Below are 23,356 nucleotides of genomic sequence, written 5' to 3' on the forward strand. Positions count from 1 at the left end.
ATTTTTATTAAGTTTGTCACACGGTGTATATGGTGAATATTCAACAAGAAAAATATGACTTAAAATTTTATTGTTTAATTCGATATTAGAAAAATTTCTAAAAAGTATTAGATTCTATTAGAAAGTAGATTCTTCTAAATGTCAAACTGCCATATCTATTTTTTTTTTTAATTATGTAAACCATTCAGGGAGGTATCTGAAGGGAAATATATGAATTGTATTTGTATAAAATTCTTATAATACAGTCATGTTTGGCACTCTATTTAAAAATAGCAAATTTTCATATACATGTTTAAATTACTATATTTTTTTGGCCATTACTGATTACAAATTCTCTTATCTGTTAAATGTTGTGAATAAATGTGGAATTCAGTTATGTTGCTGCTGGCTTATAAATCGTACTTTAATCCCTTTTATTACAGGCGTCAGCTAACTTGCTAACTGGATTCGTCGTACTGCGTCGGTAAATTCACCGCCAATGAAACTACTGTGTGGACAGATTGAGCGAGAAACTACGACGCCAACAACTTAAAAAGAAAATCTCTATGCCATGAGGACTTCTTCCAAGACTTCAGGTAACGTTTGGCTACGAATTAACTTGAGGAAAACTGACTTGTGCGCAGTTAGCATACAGGCTAACTTCTGCGTGGTTAAGCCCCAGCTAACTTGTGCGGGTTTAGCGTACAAGCTAACTCCTCTGCGGGTAACGCCCCAGCTGACTTGTGCGGGGTTAGCGTACAAGCTAATTTTTGTGAGGTTAATGCCCCAGCTAACTTGTGCGGGGTAAACGCCCAAGCTAACTTTTGTGAGGTTAACGCCCCAGCTAACTTGTGCGGGGTTAGCGTACAAGCTAATTTTTGTGAGGTTAACGCCCCAGCTAACTTGTGCGGGGTAAACGCCCAAGCTAACTTTTGTGAGGTTAACGCCCCAGCTAACTTGTGCGGGGTTAGCGTACAAGCTAATTTTTGTGAGGTTTACGCCCCAGCTAACTTGTGCGGGGTTAGCGTGCAAGCTAACTCCCCGGTTAGCTTTGTTTGACCCGTTACTCGCACGTCAAATAAATCAACCAGAGAGAGTTTTTGTGTTTGTGCATGTGAAGTGGTTGAGACGCCACAGTGATTTTTACGAATGAAAAATTATCGTTAGATGATTGAAAACCACTTGCTTCATGTCCGGTTAATGTTAGCTTAAATTTGGATAACACGCTAACTAGCAAGACTTGCATTAGATGTTGGGCCACTAAAAACTGAACATTAAAATCTAGATGAGGGCAGATTTGTTGGAAGACTTTTGCTCATTGTTCCTAATCATCTGGCATTAATATACATTTCTTTGCGCCTGTGCTAAATCAGTATTATTTGTGGCTTTAATCAGATAAAGTTTGTGTAATTCATCCTTAAAAAACAGACAATCTGATTTAAGCGGATAGGTTAAACATACCTCAGCAGATGCACACATGATGATGATGATAACTTCATTGATATAGCAATGTGAAATAGTGTTTTATAAGAAAGAAATAAAACCAGACGGGGCAGATAAAATGAGACTAGGACAAAGGAACACGGAAAGATAAGATGTAAACTATAAATAGACAATTTTAAATAAATTGTATTAGTCAGTTTAAAGAAAACTGATGCCAATCATTTGTTAAAGCTTTTACAAAAAGAAAAAGTCTTTAAAAAGTTCCACAGTGAGGAAATTTGCTGTCAGTTAAAATAAATGGAAAATAGTAATAATGGATATATTCAATGTAAAAAATGACTGCACGTGATGTTGAGATTGCACAGTCAATACAGTTGCAGTATGCGACACTATCTTATAGTTCTTCTGTGTAGCCTATGTGAAACCCTGTAAAGGTTACAGGTGTTGTGTATTCGTTGTTGTTGATCAAAATGTGTGTGTTGCAATGTTTCCCAGTTGTCCTGAATGCAGCACTGAGGAGCTTCAGTGTGATCTGACAGGAACAATAGAAACCCGCTCTCCAACATTTCACTCTCTGGCTTTGATTCTTTTTTCCTTGATCTGTCACAGATCTGTGTTCGGCCATGTATGGTCTTTTTCTCCTGTTCGCCGTGCTGCTGTCGTATTGTGCTGGTACGTATATGAGACTCAAACTTTGTTCTTTTTATCTCACTTATGAACGCTTTACTGAGATTTTTATTTTATGCAGGATGCTTTCACTCCTCACATCTTTGGTTTGTGGACATGGGAGCAAACGTACAAACCACAGCACCTCACGATGTGTTTTCCAATCTAATTTTAATTTATCAGCTGGCAACTACACTGTAAGACTGTAAAAACTTTGGTTTCACTATCACTCGAGGAAGTGAACACAATAGAGTAATGATCTGGTTTCTCCCAGAAGAGCTGGGTATTGTAGTTTCTTTGCAAATGTTTCTCAGACAGGAAGACAAGAAGTAAGAGCAGACTTCATTTCAGTGGTCTTTGGAAAACATGGAATAACATGCATCAGACTTACACATATGAGCAAAGGTTTTGCTCTTTTCATTGAATTTGATATTAGGAAAATTTAAGACCATGTGTCTTTTTATTTTCAGACAATAGTGTCCACGCCCAGATCGTGGCCTCTGCCGGCGAGACGGTCATCCTGCCCTGCTACATCAACGTCAGCCGGGACATCCCGACAGTGGAGTGGTCCAAGGTGGGTCCTGAACTCAACATCGCCTTCCTGTACCGGGACGGCTGCGAGACCTTCGAGATGAAGAATCCGCTCTTCCGGTACAGGACGAACCTGAACATGAACGAGGTGAAGAACGGCGACGTCTCGCTGAGGATGTCCGACGTGCGGCCCTCGGATGCGGGAAAATACCAATGCCTGATTCTTCACACGAGGAACAGCCATGTTGCCGCAACGCTGGAGCTCGTCGTGTGTATGCCGTGTCAAATTTGATTTAAAAAAAAACCAGATTCGTTCGGAGAAATGTCGCACCGGAAAGTTCAAAGCTCTCACCTCGTACCATTCTTCGTGTCGTAGGTGCCGCCGCCGAGCCCACACTCTCCAGGTTCCAGGTTCCAGGTGTGGGTGTGACTCTGCAGTGCGAGGCGAGCGGTCGGTCGCCGCAGCTTGAGATCACATTTCTTGACGATCAGGAGAAGAACATCAGCGCTGGGAACCTGAAGCGACATCAAGATCCCAGGGGATGTGTCACCGTCGTGAGGAGGGTGACTGTGCTGACTGAGACCAACAGGTGTGTTCATTCATGTTTCAAGAAAATGATCTGGCTCATGGCAAACACGCGGGGTAGTTTCACCTCTGTGTGTTTGTGTGCGAACAAAATAGCTCAAAATCTTCACCGAACTTGATGGCGAACTTGATGGCGATATTACTTGGGAGGGAACCCGAACTGACACTTGTACCTTTTGTGTTTTTCGATGCAGGGTCACTTGCCGAGTTCACCAGCCTCCAATGAACGAGCCCAGAGACGCACACGTTTACATAACAGATACAGGTAACCTGCAGCGTTAACACTCCGCCTGCATCAACCGGATTCACTGAAACCTAAAGTCACATTGAATTCAATTAAAGCTAAAGGGTGTAATATTCAGAAGAACTTATTCACAGCAATTGAATATATTGTCCATAACTATGTGTTCATATATGTATAAGGAGTTCAATATAGTTCCATGAGGTGGACCCGAACTCCGTGTGAGTCTCCATGTTTGCTACGTCGTGTTGAATACCGTTGTTGCACCAAACGGTCCAAAATACATCGCGTTCACTTTGAATTTCAGACGCCGCGGGAAAAAACAGAAATGGAATCAGTTGGTCGCTCAGTTGGTTTGTGGTTTGCAACTCAACCAGCAGAGGCCGCCAGAAAACTACAAAAATGACACACTGGGTTTCTCTGTGGTTATTCTCGTAATTATGGAAAAATTAAGTTTCTTGTTTGTCATAATGTTTCATTCAGATCATCTTTTTTTGGGGGCCTATGGATATGGGGACTCCAATGACTAATACTTGAACTGTGGTGACTTGGTGATTTGGCCGAAATGGATGAAAATATATATTTTTTTAAATTTCATCTTTATTATCATTTCAGTCAAGACCATAAACTCCTGCGCTAAAACCTGCAGCGTCGCCGTTACCGTGGCGATCCTGTTTCTTTCGGGGCTGGGTGTAGCCATATATTCCTGCAAAAAATATGGCAACTGTGGTAAGTTCGTCACGTTTTCTTCAAAACCCATTTTTTTCATCTGCAGCTGCTAAATCACAAAAATACTGACCAGCATCTTTAGACCATTATGTAAAGACACAGAAATGTGTATTCTTTTTAGCTTTTGAAAAAACTTATCCTGGCGACCTCAGTACACGCTACTAGGTCAGTACTTCGTACACTTCGTTCCTTAAACTGCAGATGGTTCACAGTAAAAGCCTTTGCAGCAGCTTTTAATGTGAACCAGACCAGACTGTGAGTTTTTAAGTGAACAGCAGTGTGAGGAAATGAATTCACCTTCTTTAATATATTCAATTTCATTTTGTTTGTTTGAGTGAAAACTCCGAAATGTCAGGAATGAAACAAGTGCTACCATTTTTATTTTGTTTTCACACAGTGGGGAGAAAAATCAAGTCAGCCAAGGAGTCAAGAGAAGAAAGTGAAACAAACGGGAAGAAAGAGGTTCACCGCCCGACAGACCCTTCTCACATCGTTGTAAATATCCCAAGACAAATTTGGAAGGAGGAGGAACAGGGGTTTAAACTTCAAGGCAAAGAGACGCAGGAACTGAAATCTAAGCAAACTCCTGTCGCGTTCTTTCAGGGCCTGTGGATCGAACGCAGTCCTCCCAAATCCTCATCAGGCTTCTCAAAACCCAGTAGCAGAATCCGACACCGGGTTTCCCACGGCAGCAATCCAAATCCAGTGGCCTCGCCCAACAACAACGATCCGGAGTCTCTCAACTTACCCCAGAACAAAGATCCAAAACCTGGCGTCCCGGGCCAAACTCCAGCACTGGTCCGCCCAATCAAGAGGAACCTCAGCAGTCCTGCTCTCGGCGCCATGTCGTCCAGTTCCTCTTCAGCCTCCTCTTCGAAGGACACGCATCTTGAGTACTCGGTTGTGACTAGAAACCGCTACGGTGTGCTGTCAGACTTATCAGAGGTCTCACCGTTGTTGCCTCCCGGACGGATGCACCTCTGTACCGATTAATTACCCGGACTTTGTCGACAAAGTTTCCCTGATTTTTTTTTTTCAAGAAAATCCGTCGTAATAGAAGGGATGGATTAAGCTAAATTACCGGGCGGGTGGTGGACTGACTCTATGAGTGTGAGCACTTTGGTGGGGCCTTGTTGGATTAAAGGCCTGTTGGGCCTTGGTGGTGGAGATATGAAATCTACTCAGTGACTTGCTTCTTTCCTGTCGTCACGTGACCTGGATGAGGTCACCTCTAGAGCCCGGCCGATATTATCGATTGGCCGATGATATCGGCCGGTTTTAGCCTTTCACAGACATGTTGGTATACCGGCCGATATCTAAAGAGCCCAACCAATATGAGCCTTTAATTTTTTTTTTTCACTTTATAGTCATTTATGATAAAGTTTATGGTTAAACTGAAATATGAAGTCTTCATTACATTTCTCTGTCATAAAGGTTTGATAATGACATTTTAGGAATCATTGACAGATTTATTTATTTTTTATATATATATACACACACACACATATATATATATATATATCGGTCGATGTATGTCTTGTACTCCCTAATATCGATATCGGCATCGGCCCCCATCGGGCCCTAATAAAGATGGATATCTGGATCTTTATTCGTAAAGTCACGTACTGAAGTTCACCAATCTGGTTAAATTTAAGACTGTGCAAATCATTCACAAAGCAAAAAAAAAAGAACTTCCCCGAAATATACAAACAGTATTTATGGAAAGATTTTTCAAAATCCATTTCACAATAACTCTTGAAAGTATGTGCACAACAATCTGTGGGGTGAATTTGTGGAATGTCTTGGAACTGGAAATTAAATGCACAAACATAATTCCATTTGAAAAGAGGAACAAAAATACCTTTTTTTTAAAGGGATATTGGGACGAGGTCAGATGATTTTGAGTGCGATATTCAATTTTTTTTTGGCGTTTTTTTCTTTGTTGGCTTTGTGAATATTTTTGACTAATTTAATAGTGTAAGGAATTTGTCGTAATAGGTGAATATGGCTGCAAATGTTGTACACAAGTGTGGTTCACAGTTTTTTTTATCTACAGTCAATATTTGACTTGAAATGACGGGAAAAACGAAGTGGGGAAGGTCATCGAACGTTAATAGTTAATGATTCCACACGATTACATTTTCCTAGAATCATTTAGCAAATCAAGAGGGGGACTAAGTTTTTGTGTGGAAGCTCCTCCTCTTACTGCGCATACAAAACAAAAGGGAATCAAGAGGAGACGAGAGCAAGCCCACTCAAATACACGGCTGAAATATAAAAATTAGACGTCCGCCTTTCTGGACATTCGAGGAAGACGGTCCTGTTGCCGCTGCTGTGAGCCAAGGACACACCGTCTATCGAATCTTCCTTGAAACCTGAGGAGCTGGTGAGTCTTTACTAGATTTTGTTTTCATTCGTCTTTCATTTGCATTTGCAATTTAGGGGAATATAATTAAATGACATCTTAAAAAAAGAAAAAAAAAAGAACGTTTCCCAATTAAAGTCGAACAACATCCGACAACATCAATACAACTAATAGAAGCATCTACATGTTTGACTAATTATTAACACTTTTAGAAATTGGATGGATGTAAAAATAAGTGTTTTCAGTAGAAGTTGGATCGTTTCATTTATTCTCCCACTTTATTTATTTATTTATTTATTTTTTCTCCCTTGGACAGTTTATCACTCGCCTCTGTAACATTTAAAGTTTTTTCTCTGGACCCGAGCTGCTTGAATTCAAATAAAAGTTGACCAGTTTTGTATGCGAATGGATATAATAATGAATATTGTAATAGTTGACAGTCATCATAAACATTTCTTCCCTTTCAGAAGGAATTGTTTTGAATAGAGCGTTCACTTTGACACCGAGAAGTTGTTCACACATGTCCAGTGCGCCGTGGACAACCCAGTTTGAAAAAAATCGAGAATCTTGCCATCAAATGACAAAAATGAGAAAGCTAATTTTACAATTTCAATCCATTTGATTTGAAAAACTTCACCTGAGGTGTGCTGAAATGGTCGGCTCATTTAAATCAGGCCCGAAAACATTGTTCTCTGCACCTTTCCTATAAATTCATCTTCATAATTCATTCTTGTCTTCTACATGCACTTTATTGTTGTTAAATCATGTGTTATCACTATGGTTTTTATATCAATTTTAATGTAATGCTTTCATTTTAATGTCCTGAATGGTGCTTTGCAGATAAACTTGCCTTGCCTTAATCAATCAGCTCGGTTTTGAACTGAACTGTAATGTCTGCTGATTCTTTTTCTTCTCTCGTCTGGTGATGAAGAGTTTTTCAGAGGAAGATGCTGCGCCTCCCGCCTCTCGCTGCCCTCGTCCTCCTCTTCTCGTCCATCGGTCCCAGCGTTGCTGAAGTGGTGCCGTTGATCGCACAGTGTCAACAATTCTTTCTTCAGAATAATCCACCGGAGATACCGGGAATCTTGGTGGGAGGGAACATCCTGAACCAGAACAGATACAAGCCCATTTGCCAGACCTTGGCGAGCACAGTAACGTTTGTGACGCTCTACGACATCACCAACAAGATTCCAGTGTTTTCTGCCTACAAGTACAATGGGATATCACTGGTTCCAAGACCTAAAACCATTTGGAAGATAGAACCACAGGTGTGTTTTGTTATTCATTTGCAAGTGTAATATTGTGTTTTGGGGGGATTTCTACATCACATCCACAACCATGGTGGCGGTTTCAGATCCAAGATAGGATGTATCTTTCCTAATCCCCCTTCAGGAAAATTCAACCTAGACACAGCAGCACCGAGAGGTAGAAGAAGAAAAAGCAAATAGGAGTTTTGCAAAATCCTCTTCACCTCATTGAAATATGTTTTTAAACTGATGAAACTGCAAAACTACATCACTGATACTAAAAAAAGATGTTTGAACCCCTGTAGGTATACATGTGGTTATATTGCTATAATCATATTGAGCAGTGTCTAGTTGCTGCTACTTTCATTTATTCAGATAATGAACAAGTTGTATAATATTGAAGGGGTGTTCACGTCGCATGAGATTGTGAAATTATTTTAAAATGTGTGCGTCATCTTTGCGGAACCAAATGTACGTTTCATCTGCTCTCCTGTCATCTTGTCCACATCAGTAATTTAGCCTTCCGTTTGTCTTTACAGCTTGAGAAACCAAATAACAATGCCAATATGAGGAAAGACAATGGGGGTGTGTATAACAACCAGGCCGGGACGAAAGATTACAATAACCAACAAGGATTCGACAGAGGGCATTTATTACCAAGCTGTTATGGTTTCAGCCAAGATGATAAAAAGTCTACCTTTACCCTGACCAACATTGTTCCACAAGTAGATACGTTTAATCAGGGAAGCTGGAGCAATATGGAGAACTGCGTCAAATGTATCATGGATTTATACTGCGTCAACAACAACGGCGTAACAGAAGGCTATGTGGTCATCGGAGCACAGCCCGGCAACAACTTCCTCAACAACAAGATGAATATTCCCTCCATGCTCTGGTCGGCATTCTGTTGCTACAGTCACAGTCAGGGGATGTGGATAGCAAGTGCATACTTGGGCGACAACATTCCAAACCAACCGGTACATCTCCCGACGCAGACCTTGACGTATCTCACAAGTCAACTGGGGTCAGTTCCATTTCCTGCAAGTCAATGTCCTCCCATGACAGTTGTCACTCATCTTTACCCAACCGTAGCCCCGCAATGCCAATGTTAATGATGAATATGTGAAATATCTTTGAAAAATGTTGAGATAACCCAACATTTCAAGTTTGCTAATAAGTGGTTCAATTCACTGGAATGTTCAAGTTGAGAAAACTTTGAATAGTCAGTTGGGCATCTGCTGTGCTACCTTAGGCCACTGTGCAAGGATTTATATATATATATATAAAGCTTTGAAGCTGGTTGCTTTACCTTTTTAGTTGGCTCAACGTTTTTTTTTACAGTGCTGTTATTACACATGAGCCTTATTAGGGAGAAGGGAATAACCCATTGAGGACGTAAAAATTACAAAAGCATTCTGTCAAATAATCGTGTTGTCTGTGTTGAATGGTGAAAAATGTAAATGCATGCCTTTAATCGGTGAAAACAGTGTGCAATATTTTTACTATTGTATACATTGAGAAACCCCCCCCCCCCCCCCCCCCCCCGCCCCAATAAATAAACCTTTAAAAAAAAAAGTCTCACCGTTCCTTAGTTCCTGAGTTTCTAGGAAAAATCAAACATGAGGAAGAGAGACCTGCTGCGGCTGCATTGCAAATGTAAAACTCCTATCTTGAGCAGAGATGTTCCTGTTTCTGATTCTGCTTCACAGCATAGCCACCATGAAACAACATGACCACCATGTGTGAAGGTGTTCAGTAAAGTTGGAGAGTTAAAAAAAAGAAGAAAAGAAATCAGAGACAAGACTGTCTTTACGCCAGGTGTGTGTGTGTGTGTGTGTCAGTGTGTGTGTGTGTGTGTGTGTGTGCGCCTTCTCTCCCCTCATCCTAAACAGGGGACTGAAGAAAATTGAGTGAGCGCTGAACCGGAATCAAATTTATTAACTAAAATAAATGACTTCCTCTGGATTACAATAAGTAACAGCACAAATTTCACAAATTCTGCCCCAAAGTCGGACAAATAAAATCACCACCCCTTTTTTGTCTGGACCACAAAATGACATGTAGACGTTTTCTGCCTGTGCCGCATGTTTCACTTTGTCTCCTCAAGAGCCAATTGTGTCATGATCTTGTGTTTTCATTTCCTGTTTTATTTTGAATGAGTTCCTTGTGTTGTGTCACTTCCTGTTTCCCTGTCTTTTGTCTGTTGCCTTTACTTTGCCAGTGTCTCCTGCCCCTGGGATTGTCTGCACCTGTTCCTAATGTGTCTCACCTGTGTTCTATTTGCCCCGCCCTCCTCGTGTGTGAGGCCTCTGTGCTTCCCTTTGTCAGTGTTGGTTCGTCTGTTTTTTCTTGTTGTCTGGCCCGGTCTGTTCCTGCCTTTTCCTGCCTGTTGGTTTCCTGGTCGTTTTCCCCCTGGCTCCAGTATTTGGATTATCGGGTTTTTTGCTACATTTCGTGGACACCTTTAGTTGTAGGTTGGTTTTCTTTTATTATTAAATATATATTTTTTTCATCACCTTTGCATTTGGGTCCTGCTTCCTGCTCAGCCCTGACAAATTCTCTGAATTTGTGAGGAATCTGACTCCGAGGCATGTACTTTCATTTCTCGTATTTCTTTTCCAGTTACTCAAAAAGACCTCAGCAATAATGTTTCACATTTGACGACTCGCGGTCCGGCTGCTAATATCCACAGAATCCCTCCGCCGCGCATCCCCCCGCTGCCCTAGCTTATTGAGGACGTTTGCAGATGAAAAGAATCGTAGAGACTGCTCAATAGGATTCTAGCAATATAACCAGATTCATACCTATAGCAGTATCAGCTATGTAGGTTTGCAGTTTAATCAGTTCAAAATCATATTTTAAACTAAGGATCTTCTGGAACGTGTGAACGTGACTCGCAGTGTTGCTGAAATCTTCTCCTTTACTGCGGATACAGAAAAAGGCTAAATCAGGAGGAAACTTGCGGATGATAACATCACACCCACTTTCATACACAGCTGAAATATGAAGAATGAACTTCCTCCTTCCTGGACATTCGAGCAGGACGGTCTTGTCGTCACTGCTGTGAACCCGAGGACACGATTTATCTGAAACCTGAGGAGCTGGTGAGTCATTCCTGGATTTTTCATTCATCTTTCGTCTGCATTTGTCATTTTAGTGAATAGAAGTAAATTAACATCATAACTGCTTTGTATTTTTTATGCATCTAAAACAAGTTTATCCATAAATGAGGATTTAAATCTCAAATAAAAGCTGTTTTTCTGATGTTTCCCCATTAAATTTCATTAATACCCGACTATTAGTAATTAGTATTAGTATTAATGTTCTACAAAGTTAACTGAAATCTCATTGAAGCAGCTACATATTTTACTTATTTTAGAAATTGGATTGATGTAAAATAGATGTTTGTAGAAGTTTGAGCATTAGATTTAAAATTAATTTCTCACCACTGATAGAAAATACATTATTACTTTCTGCAGTATGACATCGTCGTAATAATGCATCAGCGGGTTTGTGAGTCATCAACAACTTTTTGTTTTGTTTTGCTTTAATTCTAAGGGCTTTATTTACTCTTTATCTCAGGAAAACTTGATTTGACATCAATCATTCGGCTTGGTCTAAACTGAACTGTAACTTTGTTCTCTCGATTGATGATGAAGAGTTTTTCAGAGGAAGATGCTGCGCCTCCCGCCTCTCGCTGCCCTCGTCCTCCTCTTCTCGTCCATCGGTCCCAGCGTTGCTGAAGTGGTGCCGTTGATCGCACAGTGTCAACAATTCTTTCTTCAGAATAATCCACCGGAGATACCGGGAATCTTGGTGGGAGGGAACATCCTGAACCAGAACAGATACAAGCCCATTTGCCAGACCTTGGCGAACACGGTAACGTTTGTGACGCTCTACGACATCACCAACAAGATTCCAGTGTTTTCTGCCTACAAGTACAATGGGATATCACTGGTTCCAAGACCTAAAACCCCTTGGAAGATAGAACCACAGGTGTGTTTTGTTATTCATTTGCAAGTGTAATATTGTGTTTTGGGGGGATTTCTACATCACATCCACAACCATAGTGGCGGTTTCAGAACCAAGATAGGATGTATCTTTATTAATCCCCCTTCAGGAAAATTCAACCTAGACACAGCAGCACCGAGAAGTAGAAGAAAAAAAAGCGAAAGAGGAGTTTTGCAAAATCCTCTTCACCTTATTGAAATATGTTTTTAAACTGATGAAACTGCAAAACTACATCACTGATGCTAAAAAAAGATGTTTGAACCCCTGTAGGTATACATGTGGTTATATTGCTATAATCATATTGAGCAGTGTCTAGTTGCTGCTACTTTCATTTGTTCAGATAATGAACAAGTTGTATAATATTGAAGGGGTGTTCACGTCGCATGAGATTGTGAAATTGTTTTAAAATGTGTGCGTCATCTTTGCGGAACCAAATGTACGTTTCATCTGCTCTCCTGTCATCTTGTCCACATCAGTAATTTAGCCTTCCGTTTGTCTTTACAGCTTGAGAACCCAAATAACAATGCCAATATGAGGAAAGACAATGGCGCTGTGTATAACAACCAGGCCGGCACGAAAGATTACAATAACCAACAAGGATTCGACAGAGGGCATTTATTACCAAGCTGTTATGGTTTTAGCCAAGAAGATAAAATCTCTACCTTTACCCTGACCAACATTGTTCCACAAGTAGATACGTTTAATCAGGGAAGCTGGAGCAATATGGAGAACTGCGTCAAATGTGTTCTGGATGAATACTGCATCAACAACAACGGCTTAAGAGAAGGCTATGTGGTCATCGGAGCACAGCCCGGCAACAACTTCCTCAAGAACAAGATGAATATTCCCTCCATGCTCTGGTCAGCATTCTGTTGCTATAGTCACAGTCAGGGGATGTGGTTAGCAAGTGCTCACTGGGGCCAAAACATTCCAGATGAAAATCAGAAATATCTCCAGACGAAGACCTTGGCAGAGCTCCGCAATGAACTGGGACAAACGATTGAAGTGTTTTCTGGAACTCAATGTCCTCTCCACACAACTGTCACTCATCTCTACCCACACCTAAGCACTGTCTGCCACTGCCCACCACACGTTTCAACAACTTCTGCTCCTCCCACAACTACCTCTACCCCTCCAGTTTCAACATTTACACCTCTTCCTAGCACATCTGACTCACCAACCACCACATCTGGCTCACCCATGACCTCATCTGACCCTATTAGCACCACATCTGGCCTTTTTACTACAACGCATGGAACTTCACCTACATCTGGTCATTACACTACCACACCTGGCACTGTCAGTACCACATCTGGCCTTTTTACAACCACACCTGGGACTTCATCTACATCTGGCCCTGCTACTACCACATCTACCCCTCTTAGTACCACATCTACCCCTCTTAGTACCACATCTGGCCCTGTCAGTACCACATCTGCCCCTCTAAGCACCACATCTGGCCCTGTCAGTACCACATCTGCCCCTCTAAGCACCACATCTGGCCCTGTTACTACCACATCTGCCCCTCTAAGCACCACATCTGGCCCTGTCAGTACCACATCTGGCCTTTTTACAACCACACCTGGGACTTCATCTACATCTGGTCCTGCCACCACCACTTCTGGCCCTTTTACAACTATATCTGGCCCACTTAGTACCACATCTGGCCTTTTTACAACCACACCTGGGACTTCATCTACATCTGGCCCTGCTACTACCACATCTGGCACTGTCAGTACCACATCTGGCCCTTTAAGTACCACATCTGGCCCTGTCAGTACCACATCTGGCCCTCTTAGTACCACACCCGGCCTTTTTACTACTACACCTGCGACTTCTACATCTGGTCCTGCCACTACCACTTCTGGCCCTTTTACAACTACATCTGGCCCTCTTAGTACCACACCTGGCCCTGTCAGTACCACATCTGGCCTTTTTACAACCACACCTGGGACTTCATCTACATCTGGCCCTGCTACTACCACATCTGGCCCTGTCAGTACCACATCTGGCCCTCTCAGTACCACACCTTGCCCTGTCAGTACCACATCTGGCCTTTTTACAACCACACCTGGGACTTCATCTACATCTGGCCCTGCTACTACCACATCTACCTCTCGTAGTACCACATCTGGCCTTTTTACAACCACACCTGGGACTTCATCTACATCTGGCCCTGCTACTACCACATCTGCCCTTCTAAGCACCACATCTGGCCCTGTCAGTACCACATCTGGCCTTTTTACAACCACACCTGGGACTCCATCTACATCTGGCCCTGTTACTACCACATCCGCCCCTCTAAGCACCACATCTGGCCCTGCCAGTACCACATCTGGCCTTTTTACAACCACACCTGGGACTTCATCTACATCTGGCCCCACTACTACCACATCTAGCCCTCTTAGTACCACATCTGGCTTTTTTACAACCACACCTGGGACTTCATCTACATCTGGCCCTGCTACTACCACATCTGCCCCTCTAAGCACCACATCTGGCCCTGCCAGTACCACATCTGGCCTTTTTACAACCACACCTGGGACTTCATCTACATCTGGCCCCACTACTACCACATCTAGCCCTCTTAGTACCACATCTGGCATTTTTACAACCACACCTGGGACTTCATCTACATCTGGCCCTGCTACTACCACATCTGCCCTTCTAAGCACCACATCTGGCCCTGTCAGTACCACATCTGGCCTTTTTACAACCACACCTGGGACTCCATCTACATCTGGCCCTGTTACTACCACATCCGCCCCTCTAAGCACCACATCTGGCCCTGCCAGTACCACATCTGGCCTTTTAACAACCACACCTGGGACTTCATCTACATCTGGCCCCACTACTACCACATCTAGCCCTCTTAGTACCACATCTGGCTTTTTTACAACCACACCTGGGACTTCATCTACATCTGGCCCTGCTACTACCACATCTGCCCCTCTAAGCACCACATCTGGCCCTGCCAGTACCACATCTGGCCTTTTTACAACCACACCTGGGACTTCATCTACATCTGGCCCCACTACTACCACATCTAGCCCTCTTAGTACCACATCTGGCATTTTTACAACCACACCTGGGACTTCATCTACATCTGGCCCTGCTGCTACCACATCTGCCCCACTTAGCACCACATCTGGCCATGTCAGTACCACATCTGGCCCTCTTAGTACCACATCTGGCCCTGTCAGTACCACATCTGGCCCTCTTAGTACCACACCCGGTCTTTTTACTACCACACCTGCAACTTCTACATCTGGTCCTGCCACTACCTCATCTGACCCTTTTACAACTACATATGCCCCTCTTAGCACAACATCTGGCCCTGTCAGCACCACATCCAGCCTTTTTACCACCACACCTGGGACTTCATCTACATCAGTCCCTGCAACTACCACATCTGGCCCTGTCAGTACAACGTCTGGGCCTTTTACTTCCACACCTCCCAGTACAACATCTGCCCTTCCCACAACTACAACTAGTCATGCTGCTACGACAACCAGTGCTTCCTCAACTACTGCTCCTGCCACTCTGAGCACCACTGGTCCTACAACTACGGAAACACCAGCAACAACTATTCTTCTAACAACCACTCTCCCTCTGACCACAACATCTGTTTCTGCAACTACTAAACCTCAAACTACTACCATTCGACCAACAACCACACTGCCTACAACGACCACCAAAACTACAACTGCTACAACCTCCACTACGACAGTTACCACTGCAACCACAACCACCACAACTACAAAGAAGAAAAAGGAAGATGAAAAAAACAATGAAAGTGAGCAGGAAATAAATAATCAAGGACAAGGAATAGGAGATATAGTACCAAATTTACTTGTTCCAGGCAGTGGATTAGCTTTGGGAAGCCTAGGTGCTGGTTTCACCGCATTATTTGGTGGAATTGCAAGTGCATTTTCAGGATTGTCCGGGTCATTTTTGACATCACTCGGACTAGGAAATATAGCTATTGTTTTGCTTTCAGCCAGTCCACCTCCTGTTGCTGGTCCTCATCCAAACAATGAGCATCCAGATGCCACTACTCCTAAAACTCCTACCACCACACTTATGTCTGTTATAACGTCTGCAATTCCAGCCATGGACGTTTTAACTGTTCTGGCCGTTTCTGTTGCTGCTGCCACCTCCACAGCGCCTCCTGGCAGCAAACCCATTGCCACAACAAGTCCTCTCAAAACTCCTTCCATGCCAGCAAAAGCAATTACTATTCATCCAGCAACTACTACAGAACAATCATCTGTCAGGCCTTTGACCGTGGGCCAGGATTCAACAACTGCAATGCCCCAGACAACATCAGTCCAAGCCAACTCCGCTGTGGCCGTTACCTCAACCCCCTCTGTCGATGCAGTTACGACTCAGACAGATTCAATTTCTGAGGAAAGCACTAATACCAAACCTTCTTCAGCCACTGCTACTCTTTCTGCTCAGCCTCACACTGCTGACAGCACTTTCAGTGGCAGTACTGTCCCTTTAAACTCAACTGATCCTCAGCTTACATCAGCACCAGCCACCACTTACCTCGCAGAAACGACCACTGCTCCATTAACTTCTCAGAATAGTTTGTCTTTTTCTTTAAGCACCACCTTTGCTCTTACAAATGCCACTTCTCCTCTCGGCTTTTCTCCTAATCAGACCTTCACTTCTGCAATTCACACCACAAATGTTTCTCAGTCAAACTCCACTAGTCCCCCAACGTCAGTAGCTCATCGCATCATGTCCACCCATCGTCCGACTTCTCACTCAGAGCCTCCTCCAACCTCGAGTGCACCAATGGTGTTCAACCCTCCTTTTCCTCTTTCAAATTCCACCATCCCATGTCCTCCTCTTGCACAAATATCTATTTTGCACCAATACCAGAACATCCTTGCCTACTACCAGTACCAGTTACACCAATACCAGACTGTCAACTAGCAGGAGTTTTGTGCTCAAGTGTTGATACTTGGCATTACACCCCAATCAAGCAGTGACGCCACTAACTACTACCAGCTTCTCTACTGACACACAGGAGAAAGCAAACTCCACAGTCTCTCGCACATCAAAAAACATACCATAACTAATGAAAATATGAAATGATGGACATAAGTATTTCTATCTATTCTGCTCTAATAAACCTTTAACTCCTCATCAACGGGTTTACTTGCATTTAAATGTTGTAATGGTTTTTATCTAATAAAACAATAAAACAACAGGATTAAGTGTCATAATAGAACGATATTCCCCCTAATGTCCCCTTGCCATCGCTCGGATTGACATCATAGCATATGATTGACGGATGATCGTTGGAAATAATTCGGCTTCCTTTAACTGTAACACGGAGGAATCAGTGGAGCATGTCGTTTTACACTGCTATAAATTGCAATTCCTGCAATATTGTTCCAGACATACAGAGGAATTGAAAAACCGTTTGTCTCGGACCCAAGGTGCAATAGTACAAAAAAAAACTAAACAATAAAATAAGTATGTATATACAATAAATGAATTCTAAATAGTGCAAAAGTAAGAGTAAGGCAAAACCACAAGGGATAGAAAAGCTAAAGAAATTGAAAATGTGTTTAAAAATTTATGTATTTATTCATTCAATATCTGCATTTTATGTTTTCATTTTAATTTTGTTTTGTTTGTTTTGATTGTTGTTTTGGGTAGAAATCCTCTGGCTCACACTTCAACAGTAGGTGGCGGTAATGCGCCATAACGCTGGTTGCGACCCGACAAAAAAAGAAAAGGAGGAAGAAGAAGTTCGGCTTCCTTCCGTGCGCACGTCACGTGATTCCAAACCAAAACACTCGGGCTCTTCGCGGAAGCTAGTGATGAAACTACCCCAGAAAACAACAGCAAACGCCGCGGACGTTACGATGCGTTGCTTGCGGGTTATGCGGTGAAGTAGCCGGCTAATGCCAGCGAGCTAACCCGCCCCCCCCCCCCCCCTCCGTCACGCCATGAATCTCAGAGGACTGTTCCAGGACTTCAATCCCAGGTAGCGCTAGCCGCGACCTAGCAACTCTAGCTAACTAGCTGCGTAGCTAGCTACATTGCTAACTAGCTGCGTAGCTCCTTTGCAATGTTTGGCTGTTTTTCTTCGCCCCCGTCCTTCTTTTGTTTTCACGCGTGGAATGGGTTTCCCCCCAAGTAGCTGAAGTAGGGAAGTAAATGTCACGTGAGTAGCGGAAACTTAAAAAAAAAGAAAAGAAAGAAGGTTAGCTAGCTAGCTAACCCGGGCCTGGCTAACATGCTAGCTGCAGTGCCGTTGCTGTTTCCGCTAGCTCACAGTTTGTTTTAGCTCCACGTTAACTGTGCTGTCATCGAGTTCACACGATCGTTCAGTATTTTCGATCATTATTTCGTTGCTATTACAGTTATTGATTCGTGGCGTCGTGTCAGTGAAATGCGTTTTGAGACAATACAACTTAGTCAATTTCTCCTCACGTGTTTTTACAGTTACCATGCTCATAATGAGGTGACACAAGGGATCGATCGAGTGTCACGTTCAGTTGTGTTGTTGTTTTTTGTATTTCACTGTTAATGTTGACGGTTAAAAAACGAGAGGGGGAAACAGGAGCTTTGGACAGTTTGGATGTTATGGAAATGAGCCAAAGTACACAATTATAAATTGTGGATTATGAGTGATGGATATATAAACTTATAATAATTCAGTTATGGTATTATACGTTTCAGCTAGAGCCCGACAGATTTGAGCCTTTGAATGTGCGTTTTTGTTTTACATTTCAGATAAAATAAATGTTTATTGTCATAATTCAAATTCTATTTATTTTCCAATGTATAATTATTTATGATAAAGTTTATGGTTTAACTAAAATATTAGTTTTAGCTCAATTGCATTTATGTCACAAAGGTTTGATAAGGAATCATTGACAGATTTAAAAAACACACAAATATATATATGTATATATATATATATGTGTGTGTATATGTGTGTGTATATATATATATATGTATGTATGTATGTATGTATGTGTATATATACGTATATCGGCTGATGTATAGCTATAGGGAATCATACTCCCTAATATCGGCATCGGCCCCCAAAAAATCCATATGCAGGTGAAAGAAATTGAATCCAAATCCATGAAATATGCTCAGTGAGATAAATCAAGTGTCAGGTTGTGAGTATCCACTGTTGTCATTGTTTTCTATATTTGATGCAATCTTCTCCCTCTATTATTAAAATATTAGATTCTTCCCTTCACGCTGTCCTACTTTATCTGATCAAGGACACAAATCTGTCCACGTTCCCACTCTGTGATTTCCTTACTTACACATTTCAGTATGCGACGCCACTCATCTTTCTATTCTGTTGTTTGGTTTCGATTGTGTGTTAAGGAGAAAGTTTCCCCTATCCATTTTCTGTGACTGTCAAAACTCTGGGAATTTCACCATGGAGTCAAATCCCCCCCCCCATCTTCTTGTTGCAGTAAGTTCCTGATCTACTCGTGCCTGCTGCTGTTCTCCGTGTTGCTGTCCCTGCGGCTGGATGGAGTCATCCAGTGGAGCTACTGGGCCGTGTTCACCCCCATATGGCTGTGGAAGCTGCTGGTCATCTTCGGGGCGTCAGTGGGCACCGGGGTCTGGGCCCACAACCCCCAGTACAGGTAGACTCCCAACATGCATGTATATAGATCAGACGGTCAAAAGCCTGGTATTAATAAGGCATAGGTACATTAAACTGATTCTCTTCTCACCTTACACTCAATGATTAATGGCTGGCGAGGAAATTAAATAGATTTTGTCCATTTCGTTTTTGCCTCCTAAATCCTCAAAGTGTGCGGACGGACTTTCTCTCCTCAGGGCCGAGGGGGAGACGTGCGTGGAGTTCAAGGCCATGCTGATAGCGGTCGGCCTCCACGTGCTGCTGCTGATGTTCGAGGTGCTGGTGTGCGACCGCGTGGCCAGGGGGAACTACTTCTGGCTCCTCGTCTTCATGCCGCTCTTCTTCGTGTCGCCAGTCTCCGTGGCGGCCTGCGTCTGGGGGTTCCGACACGACCGCTCTCTCGAGGTGAAGGAATCCGACAGGAGACGTGTTCTGCTTTTTAATTTTGTGTGTGTGTGTGTGTGTTTTAAGCTAATACGTTTTAACTTCTTTTGCCTGAAACATCTGACGTGACCTTTATGATGCGTGAAACACATTAAAATTGAATCCTTTTAGTTTCCAATGCAAGACAACAATATGAGAAATTCTTCATTCATCCCCAAATGCAAGAAAGAAGTAAAAGATGTTAGTGGTTTCACTTTGGTTTGAAATTAAACATGTCTGAAGGTTTCTCCTCTTCGTTCCTCTCTCCCTCTCCTCAGCTGGAGGTGTTGTGTTCGGTCAACATTCTCCAGTTCATCTTCATCGCTCTGAAGCTGGACAAGATCATCAACTGGCCATGGCTGGTGAGGAACACAAACACAGAATGAACGTACACTGCAGAACCACGTGTCATTTATCATTTCATTATTCTTAAATTTGTATATTTGTGTGTGTGTGTGCAGGTGGTGTGTGTCCCGCTGTGGATCCTAATGTCCTTCCTGTGCCTCGTCGTGCTCTACTACATCATCTGGTCCGTCCTCTTCCTCCGCTCCATCGACATCATCGCCGAGCAGCGGCGGACCCACATCACCATGGCGATCAGCTGGATGACCATCGTCGTGCCACTGCTCACCTTTGAGGTGAGTGTTACTGCTCTGTGCACATTTGGCGAATTTGTATTTCCTGTTATTTATAATTTTTTTTCTCAAACCCAAATGAAATGTGATCTTTTCAATTCTCTTTTTGAAGAAAATAAGCTGAGGTAATAACTTCACCCTTTCTTAAAGAAATACATAGAATAATTGATTCTAGCAAGATGCGGTTATTATCTGTCATAGAAGTTTAATAGTAAGTTCAAAATGTCTACAGTGTTTCCTGGAATTGAGGAGAAACAGATAACTTCAAATATAAAATGTGTCAAAATAAAACATCTCAAATGTTCAGTTTGTTTTAGAGGCACAGAGTTAAGAGTTAGAAAATTACCACAAAGCCTGTAGTGAACTGTAAATCAAATATTTGTATCGTAGAATGTAATTTTTTATTGTACATTTTCATACGTGCCACTCGCACCTTTGACACCGGATCGCAGCCACTGACCACTGAGCGTTCTTGTGTCCCGTTCAGATTCTCCTGGTGCACAAGCTGGACGGCCACAACAGCCTGAGCTACGTGTGCGTGTTCGTGCCTCTGTGGCTCTCGCTGCTCACGCTCATGGCCACAACCTTCGGCCAGAAGGGAGGGAACCACTGTGAGTATTTAACGTCTCCACCGGGGGGCCTTACTGCGTCTGCTCACATCTTATATTTTGTATCAGCTTATCCTGAAAGCACCGAACACTGCTGCTGTTTTATAAAAAGCCATTTTCGGAAGCAAACTCCGGAAAATGTCAGAAATAATGGGTCAGGACATTTCCCGGAGTTTCTGTTTTTTGTTTTAGTTTCTGACACTGTCATGAAGGTGTTTATTTGATGTTATGTTTCAACATTGACGTCATAGTTTGATATCAGAAAGCATTTTAATAGATGCTCAGAAAGCATATTAATAGATATTTTCAGCTCTATAATTTCCCTTTTGCCCCGATGTTCCCCATAGGGTGGTTTGGCATCCGCAAGGACTTCTGCCACTTCCTGCTGGAGCTCCTCCCCTTCCTGCGCGAGTATGGCAACGTGTCGTACGACCTCCAGCGCAGCGAGGACCCAGAGGCGGCCGAGGACCTTCCCATCCCCGAGCCGCCGCCCAAGCTTGCCCCCATGTTCCACAAGAAGACGGGCGTTGTGATCACGCAGAGTCCCGGAAAGTACTTCGTCCCGCCGCCTAAACTCTGCATCGACATGCCCGACTAACGGTGGAGCGGCGGCGGCGTGAGGCAGGGGCCTGCTGTACTTTTTTGCGTTCAACTCTCATGAAGCTAAAACAGCAGAGGACATATGCGTATCTTTTTTTGCCGGTTCCTTCGCTGGAAAGGGTTCAGACGCCAGAGCAATTATTACAGGATCCAGAATCCTGGCCCTGGTTTTCACTGGCAGTTTATGATGTAAAGACACCCCCCGCCCCCCCGCCCCCCCGCCCCCGCCTAATTCTTCTGAGACTGTTCTGTTCCACACCTGCAGGTGGAGTTTCACTGCGTAGTTTTATCCAACACCTTGTGGGGGAACCCACCACAGAAGCAGCTCGCGACTCACTTTGGATCTGAAAATTTAGGGCCTGAGACACGGAAGAAGATCCGAAAAGAAGATCCGCCACTTTGGGTTCAGAGACGACGCTCGCCTTGATTTACGATGGGGACCATTCAGAAAGACTCTGGCTTTGAATTTGGGATCAGCTTCTTGCTCCTCTTGCTCCTGTTTTTTTTTTTTTTCGACCATGTAGGCGAAAAAAAAAAACAGGGTCAAAGGCAACGCTAAGATTATTTTTCACGTCCGTCTTTTGTCACAGGGTGACATTAAATACGTCGACGCAAAGACGCAAGTAGACCAACTTCATTTAAAGTCGACGGTTTGAACAGACGGCCGACGACTCTTCTGATGAGCATGAGAGACGGATGGGAAATAGTTTGGATTCTTTGCTTTTTAAAAGACAAACGATGGAAATGGCACTTTTGTGAATATGTTCCGAGAGGAACCCTGTCTGATTTATCCGTTTTTGTTTTTTTGTTGCTGTTGTTGTTGTGAAGAACAGGTTGTCAGGTTTGGGACCAGACGAATCTTGGGAAGATAAAAAAAAGTATTTTCTTTAAAACTTTGAGCGTGAGTCGCCACGTGACGTGTCGAAAGAGTCGGTCGTGTAACTCTGACTCATAAAGCCCCAAAATGTTGAATTTTGATGCGGTCAAACAGCTTCCGCGTTATTCCAGTGGCGGAAGTTTTCAACCGTAGAAAATGTGACAATTCAATAGAGAAAGAAAAAAGCAAAACAAGGTGTATTCTTTGTCCCCTTTAGTCGCTAAAGACAGACTTTAAAATCCGACAAATATGAGCTACAAGTAAAATTTGTGAATTAAGAAAAAAAATTCATTCAGTTGTGTAAAATTCCCGTGTGTTTGTATGACGTCCGATTTCCTCACGTTCCCCCGAAAAGCGAAAACAAATCGTCCTCCCAGCTTTTTTCTTTTCTTTTCCTTCGACAACCCCGACGTCTCGTTTTTGTTTCCTGTCTTTTTTTAATTTTCATTTTGAGGTTGGTCTGATTTGTTCATAACGCTCCAAGTAAAAGTTATGCAACAAGAGCAACCGGGTTTTCTTTTGGTCATGGTTCAGTCATCGCCACAACACATACACGCACACTTATACAGATTTAATTATTTTTTGCTGTCTGTTATGTTTGTACAATTTTTTAATTTTTGCTACGAATTAATAGATTTTTCTTCGTTTCACAGGTTGATGATGATGATGGTAAAGACCAGTGAGGCTGTCGTCAGAGTCCACATCATTGTTCCTGCCTCTATAATAATCTTAGAATATAATATATCTATAGCATAACAGTTTGACAGTTGAGTTAA

General features: G+C 42.8%; 4 protein-coding genes across 7 annotated transcripts; all 4 read left to right on the forward strand.

Annotated features, from left to right (window-relative positions):
* The first annotated feature begins 58 nt into the window (after positions 1-58).
* Positions 59-5,621, forward strand: LOC118284567 (butyrophilin-like protein 3). Of its 4 annotated transcripts, none has more exons than XM_035607394.2 (8): positions 59-575; positions 2,032-2,094; positions 2,559-2,891; positions 2,996-3,209; positions 3,400-3,470; positions 4,062-4,175; positions 4,573-4,670; positions 4,779-5,621. In XM_035607394.2, exons 1-8 carry the CDS (start codon positions 551-553, stop codon positions 5,166-5,168), a joined length of 1,308 nt encoding a protein of 435 aa, XP_035463287.2. In that variant the 5' UTR covers positions 59-550; the 3' UTR covers positions 5,169-5,621. The 4 variants fall into 4 exon arrangements, with proteins under 4 accessions (XP_035463287.2, XP_035463296.2, XP_035463276.2 ...); XM_035607403.2 differs by having other exon boundaries at positions 2,559-2,662; positions 2,746-2,891; positions 4,573-5,621; XM_035607383.2 differs by having other exon boundaries at positions 2,559-2,662; positions 2,746-2,887; positions 4,573-5,621.
* Positions 5,622-5,676: 55 nt separating this feature from the next.
* On the forward strand, positions 5,677-9,317 carry LOC118284942 (endonuclease domain-containing 1 protein). The gene is made up of 3 exons (XM_035608174.2): positions 5,677-6,561; positions 7,472-7,808; positions 8,327-9,317. Exons 2-3 carry the CDS (start codon positions 7,488-7,490, stop codon positions 8,897-8,899), a joined length of 894 nt encoding a protein of 297 aa, XP_035464067.1. The 5' UTR covers positions 5,677-6,561; positions 7,472-7,487; the 3' UTR covers positions 8,900-9,317.
* Positions 9,318-10,783: 1,466 nt separating this feature from the next.
* LOC118283432 (mucin-5AC-like) lies at positions 10,784-17,019 on the forward strand. The gene is made up of 3 exons (XM_035605350.2): positions 10,784-10,891; positions 11,447-11,783; positions 12,303-17,019. The coding sequence occupies exons 2-3, from the start codon at positions 11,463-11,465 to the stop codon at positions 16,740-16,742; spliced, it is 4,761 nt and encodes a 1,586-aa protein (XP_035461243.2). The 5' UTR covers positions 10,784-10,891; positions 11,447-11,462; the 3' UTR covers positions 16,743-17,019.
* Positions 17,020-17,578: 559 nt separating this feature from the next.
* Positions 17,579-23,083, forward strand: tmem185 (transmembrane protein 185). Its single transcript, XM_035607758.2, has 7 exons — positions 17,579-17,805; positions 19,262-19,438; positions 19,635-19,842; positions 20,139-20,222; positions 20,322-20,498; positions 20,983-21,106; positions 21,451-23,083. Exons 1-7 carry the CDS (start codon positions 17,768-17,770, stop codon positions 21,699-21,701), a joined length of 1,059 nt encoding a protein of 352 aa, XP_035463651.1. The 5' UTR covers positions 17,579-17,767; the 3' UTR covers positions 21,702-23,083.
* Positions 23,084-23,356: the final 273 nt, after the last annotated feature.

The sequence above is a fragment of the Scophthalmus maximus genome, chromosome 12, assembly GCF_022379125.1.
Source record: "Scophthalmus maximus strain ysfricsl-2021 chromosome 12, ASM2237912v1, whole genome shotgun sequence".
Lineage (NCBI taxonomy): Eukaryota > Metazoa > Chordata > Actinopteri > Pleuronectiformes > Scophthalmidae > Scophthalmus > Scophthalmus maximus.

Bases quoted from the DNA above. Each gene is read 5' to 3' on its own strand.
- LOC118283432 (XM_035605350.2), top strand. From the start codon at position 11,463: ATGCTGCGCCTCCCGCCTCTCGCTGCCCTCGTCCTCCTCTTCTCGTCC. The intron at 11,784-12,302 runs GTGTGTTTTGTT...TTGTCTTTACAG, and splicing joins CTTGGAAGATAGAACCACAG to CTTGAGAACCCAAATAACAA.
- LOC118284942 (XM_035608174.2), top strand. From the start codon at position 7,488: ATGCTGCGCCTCCCGCCTCTCGCTGCCCTCGTCCTCCTCTTCTCGTCC. The intron at 7,809-8,326 runs GTGTGTTTTGTT...TTGTCTTTACAG, and splicing joins TTTGGAAGATAGAACCACAG to CTTGAGAAACCAAATAACAA.
- LOC118284567 (XM_035607375.2), top strand. From the start codon at position 551: ATGAGGACTTCTTCCAAGACTTCAG. The intron at 2,095-2,558 runs GTACGTATATGA...TTTTATTTTCAG, and splicing joins GCTGCTGTCGTATTGTGCTG to ACAATAGTGTCCACGCCCAG. The intron at 2,892-2,995 runs GTATGCCGTGTC...TTCGTGTCGTAG, and splicing joins AACGCTGGAGCTCGTCGTGT to GTGCCGCCGCCGAGCCCACA.
- tmem185 (XM_035607758.2), top strand. From the start codon at position 17,768: ATGAATCTCAGAGGACTGTTCCAGGACTTCAATCCCAG. The intron at 19,843-20,138 runs GTGAAGGAATCC...CCCTCTCCTCAG, and splicing joins GACACGACCGCTCTCTCGAG to CTGGAGGTGTTGTGTTCGGT. The intron at 20,223-20,321 runs GTGAGGAACACA...GTGTGTGTGCAG, and splicing joins TCATCAACTGGCCATGGCTG to GTGGTGTGTGTCCCGCTGTG.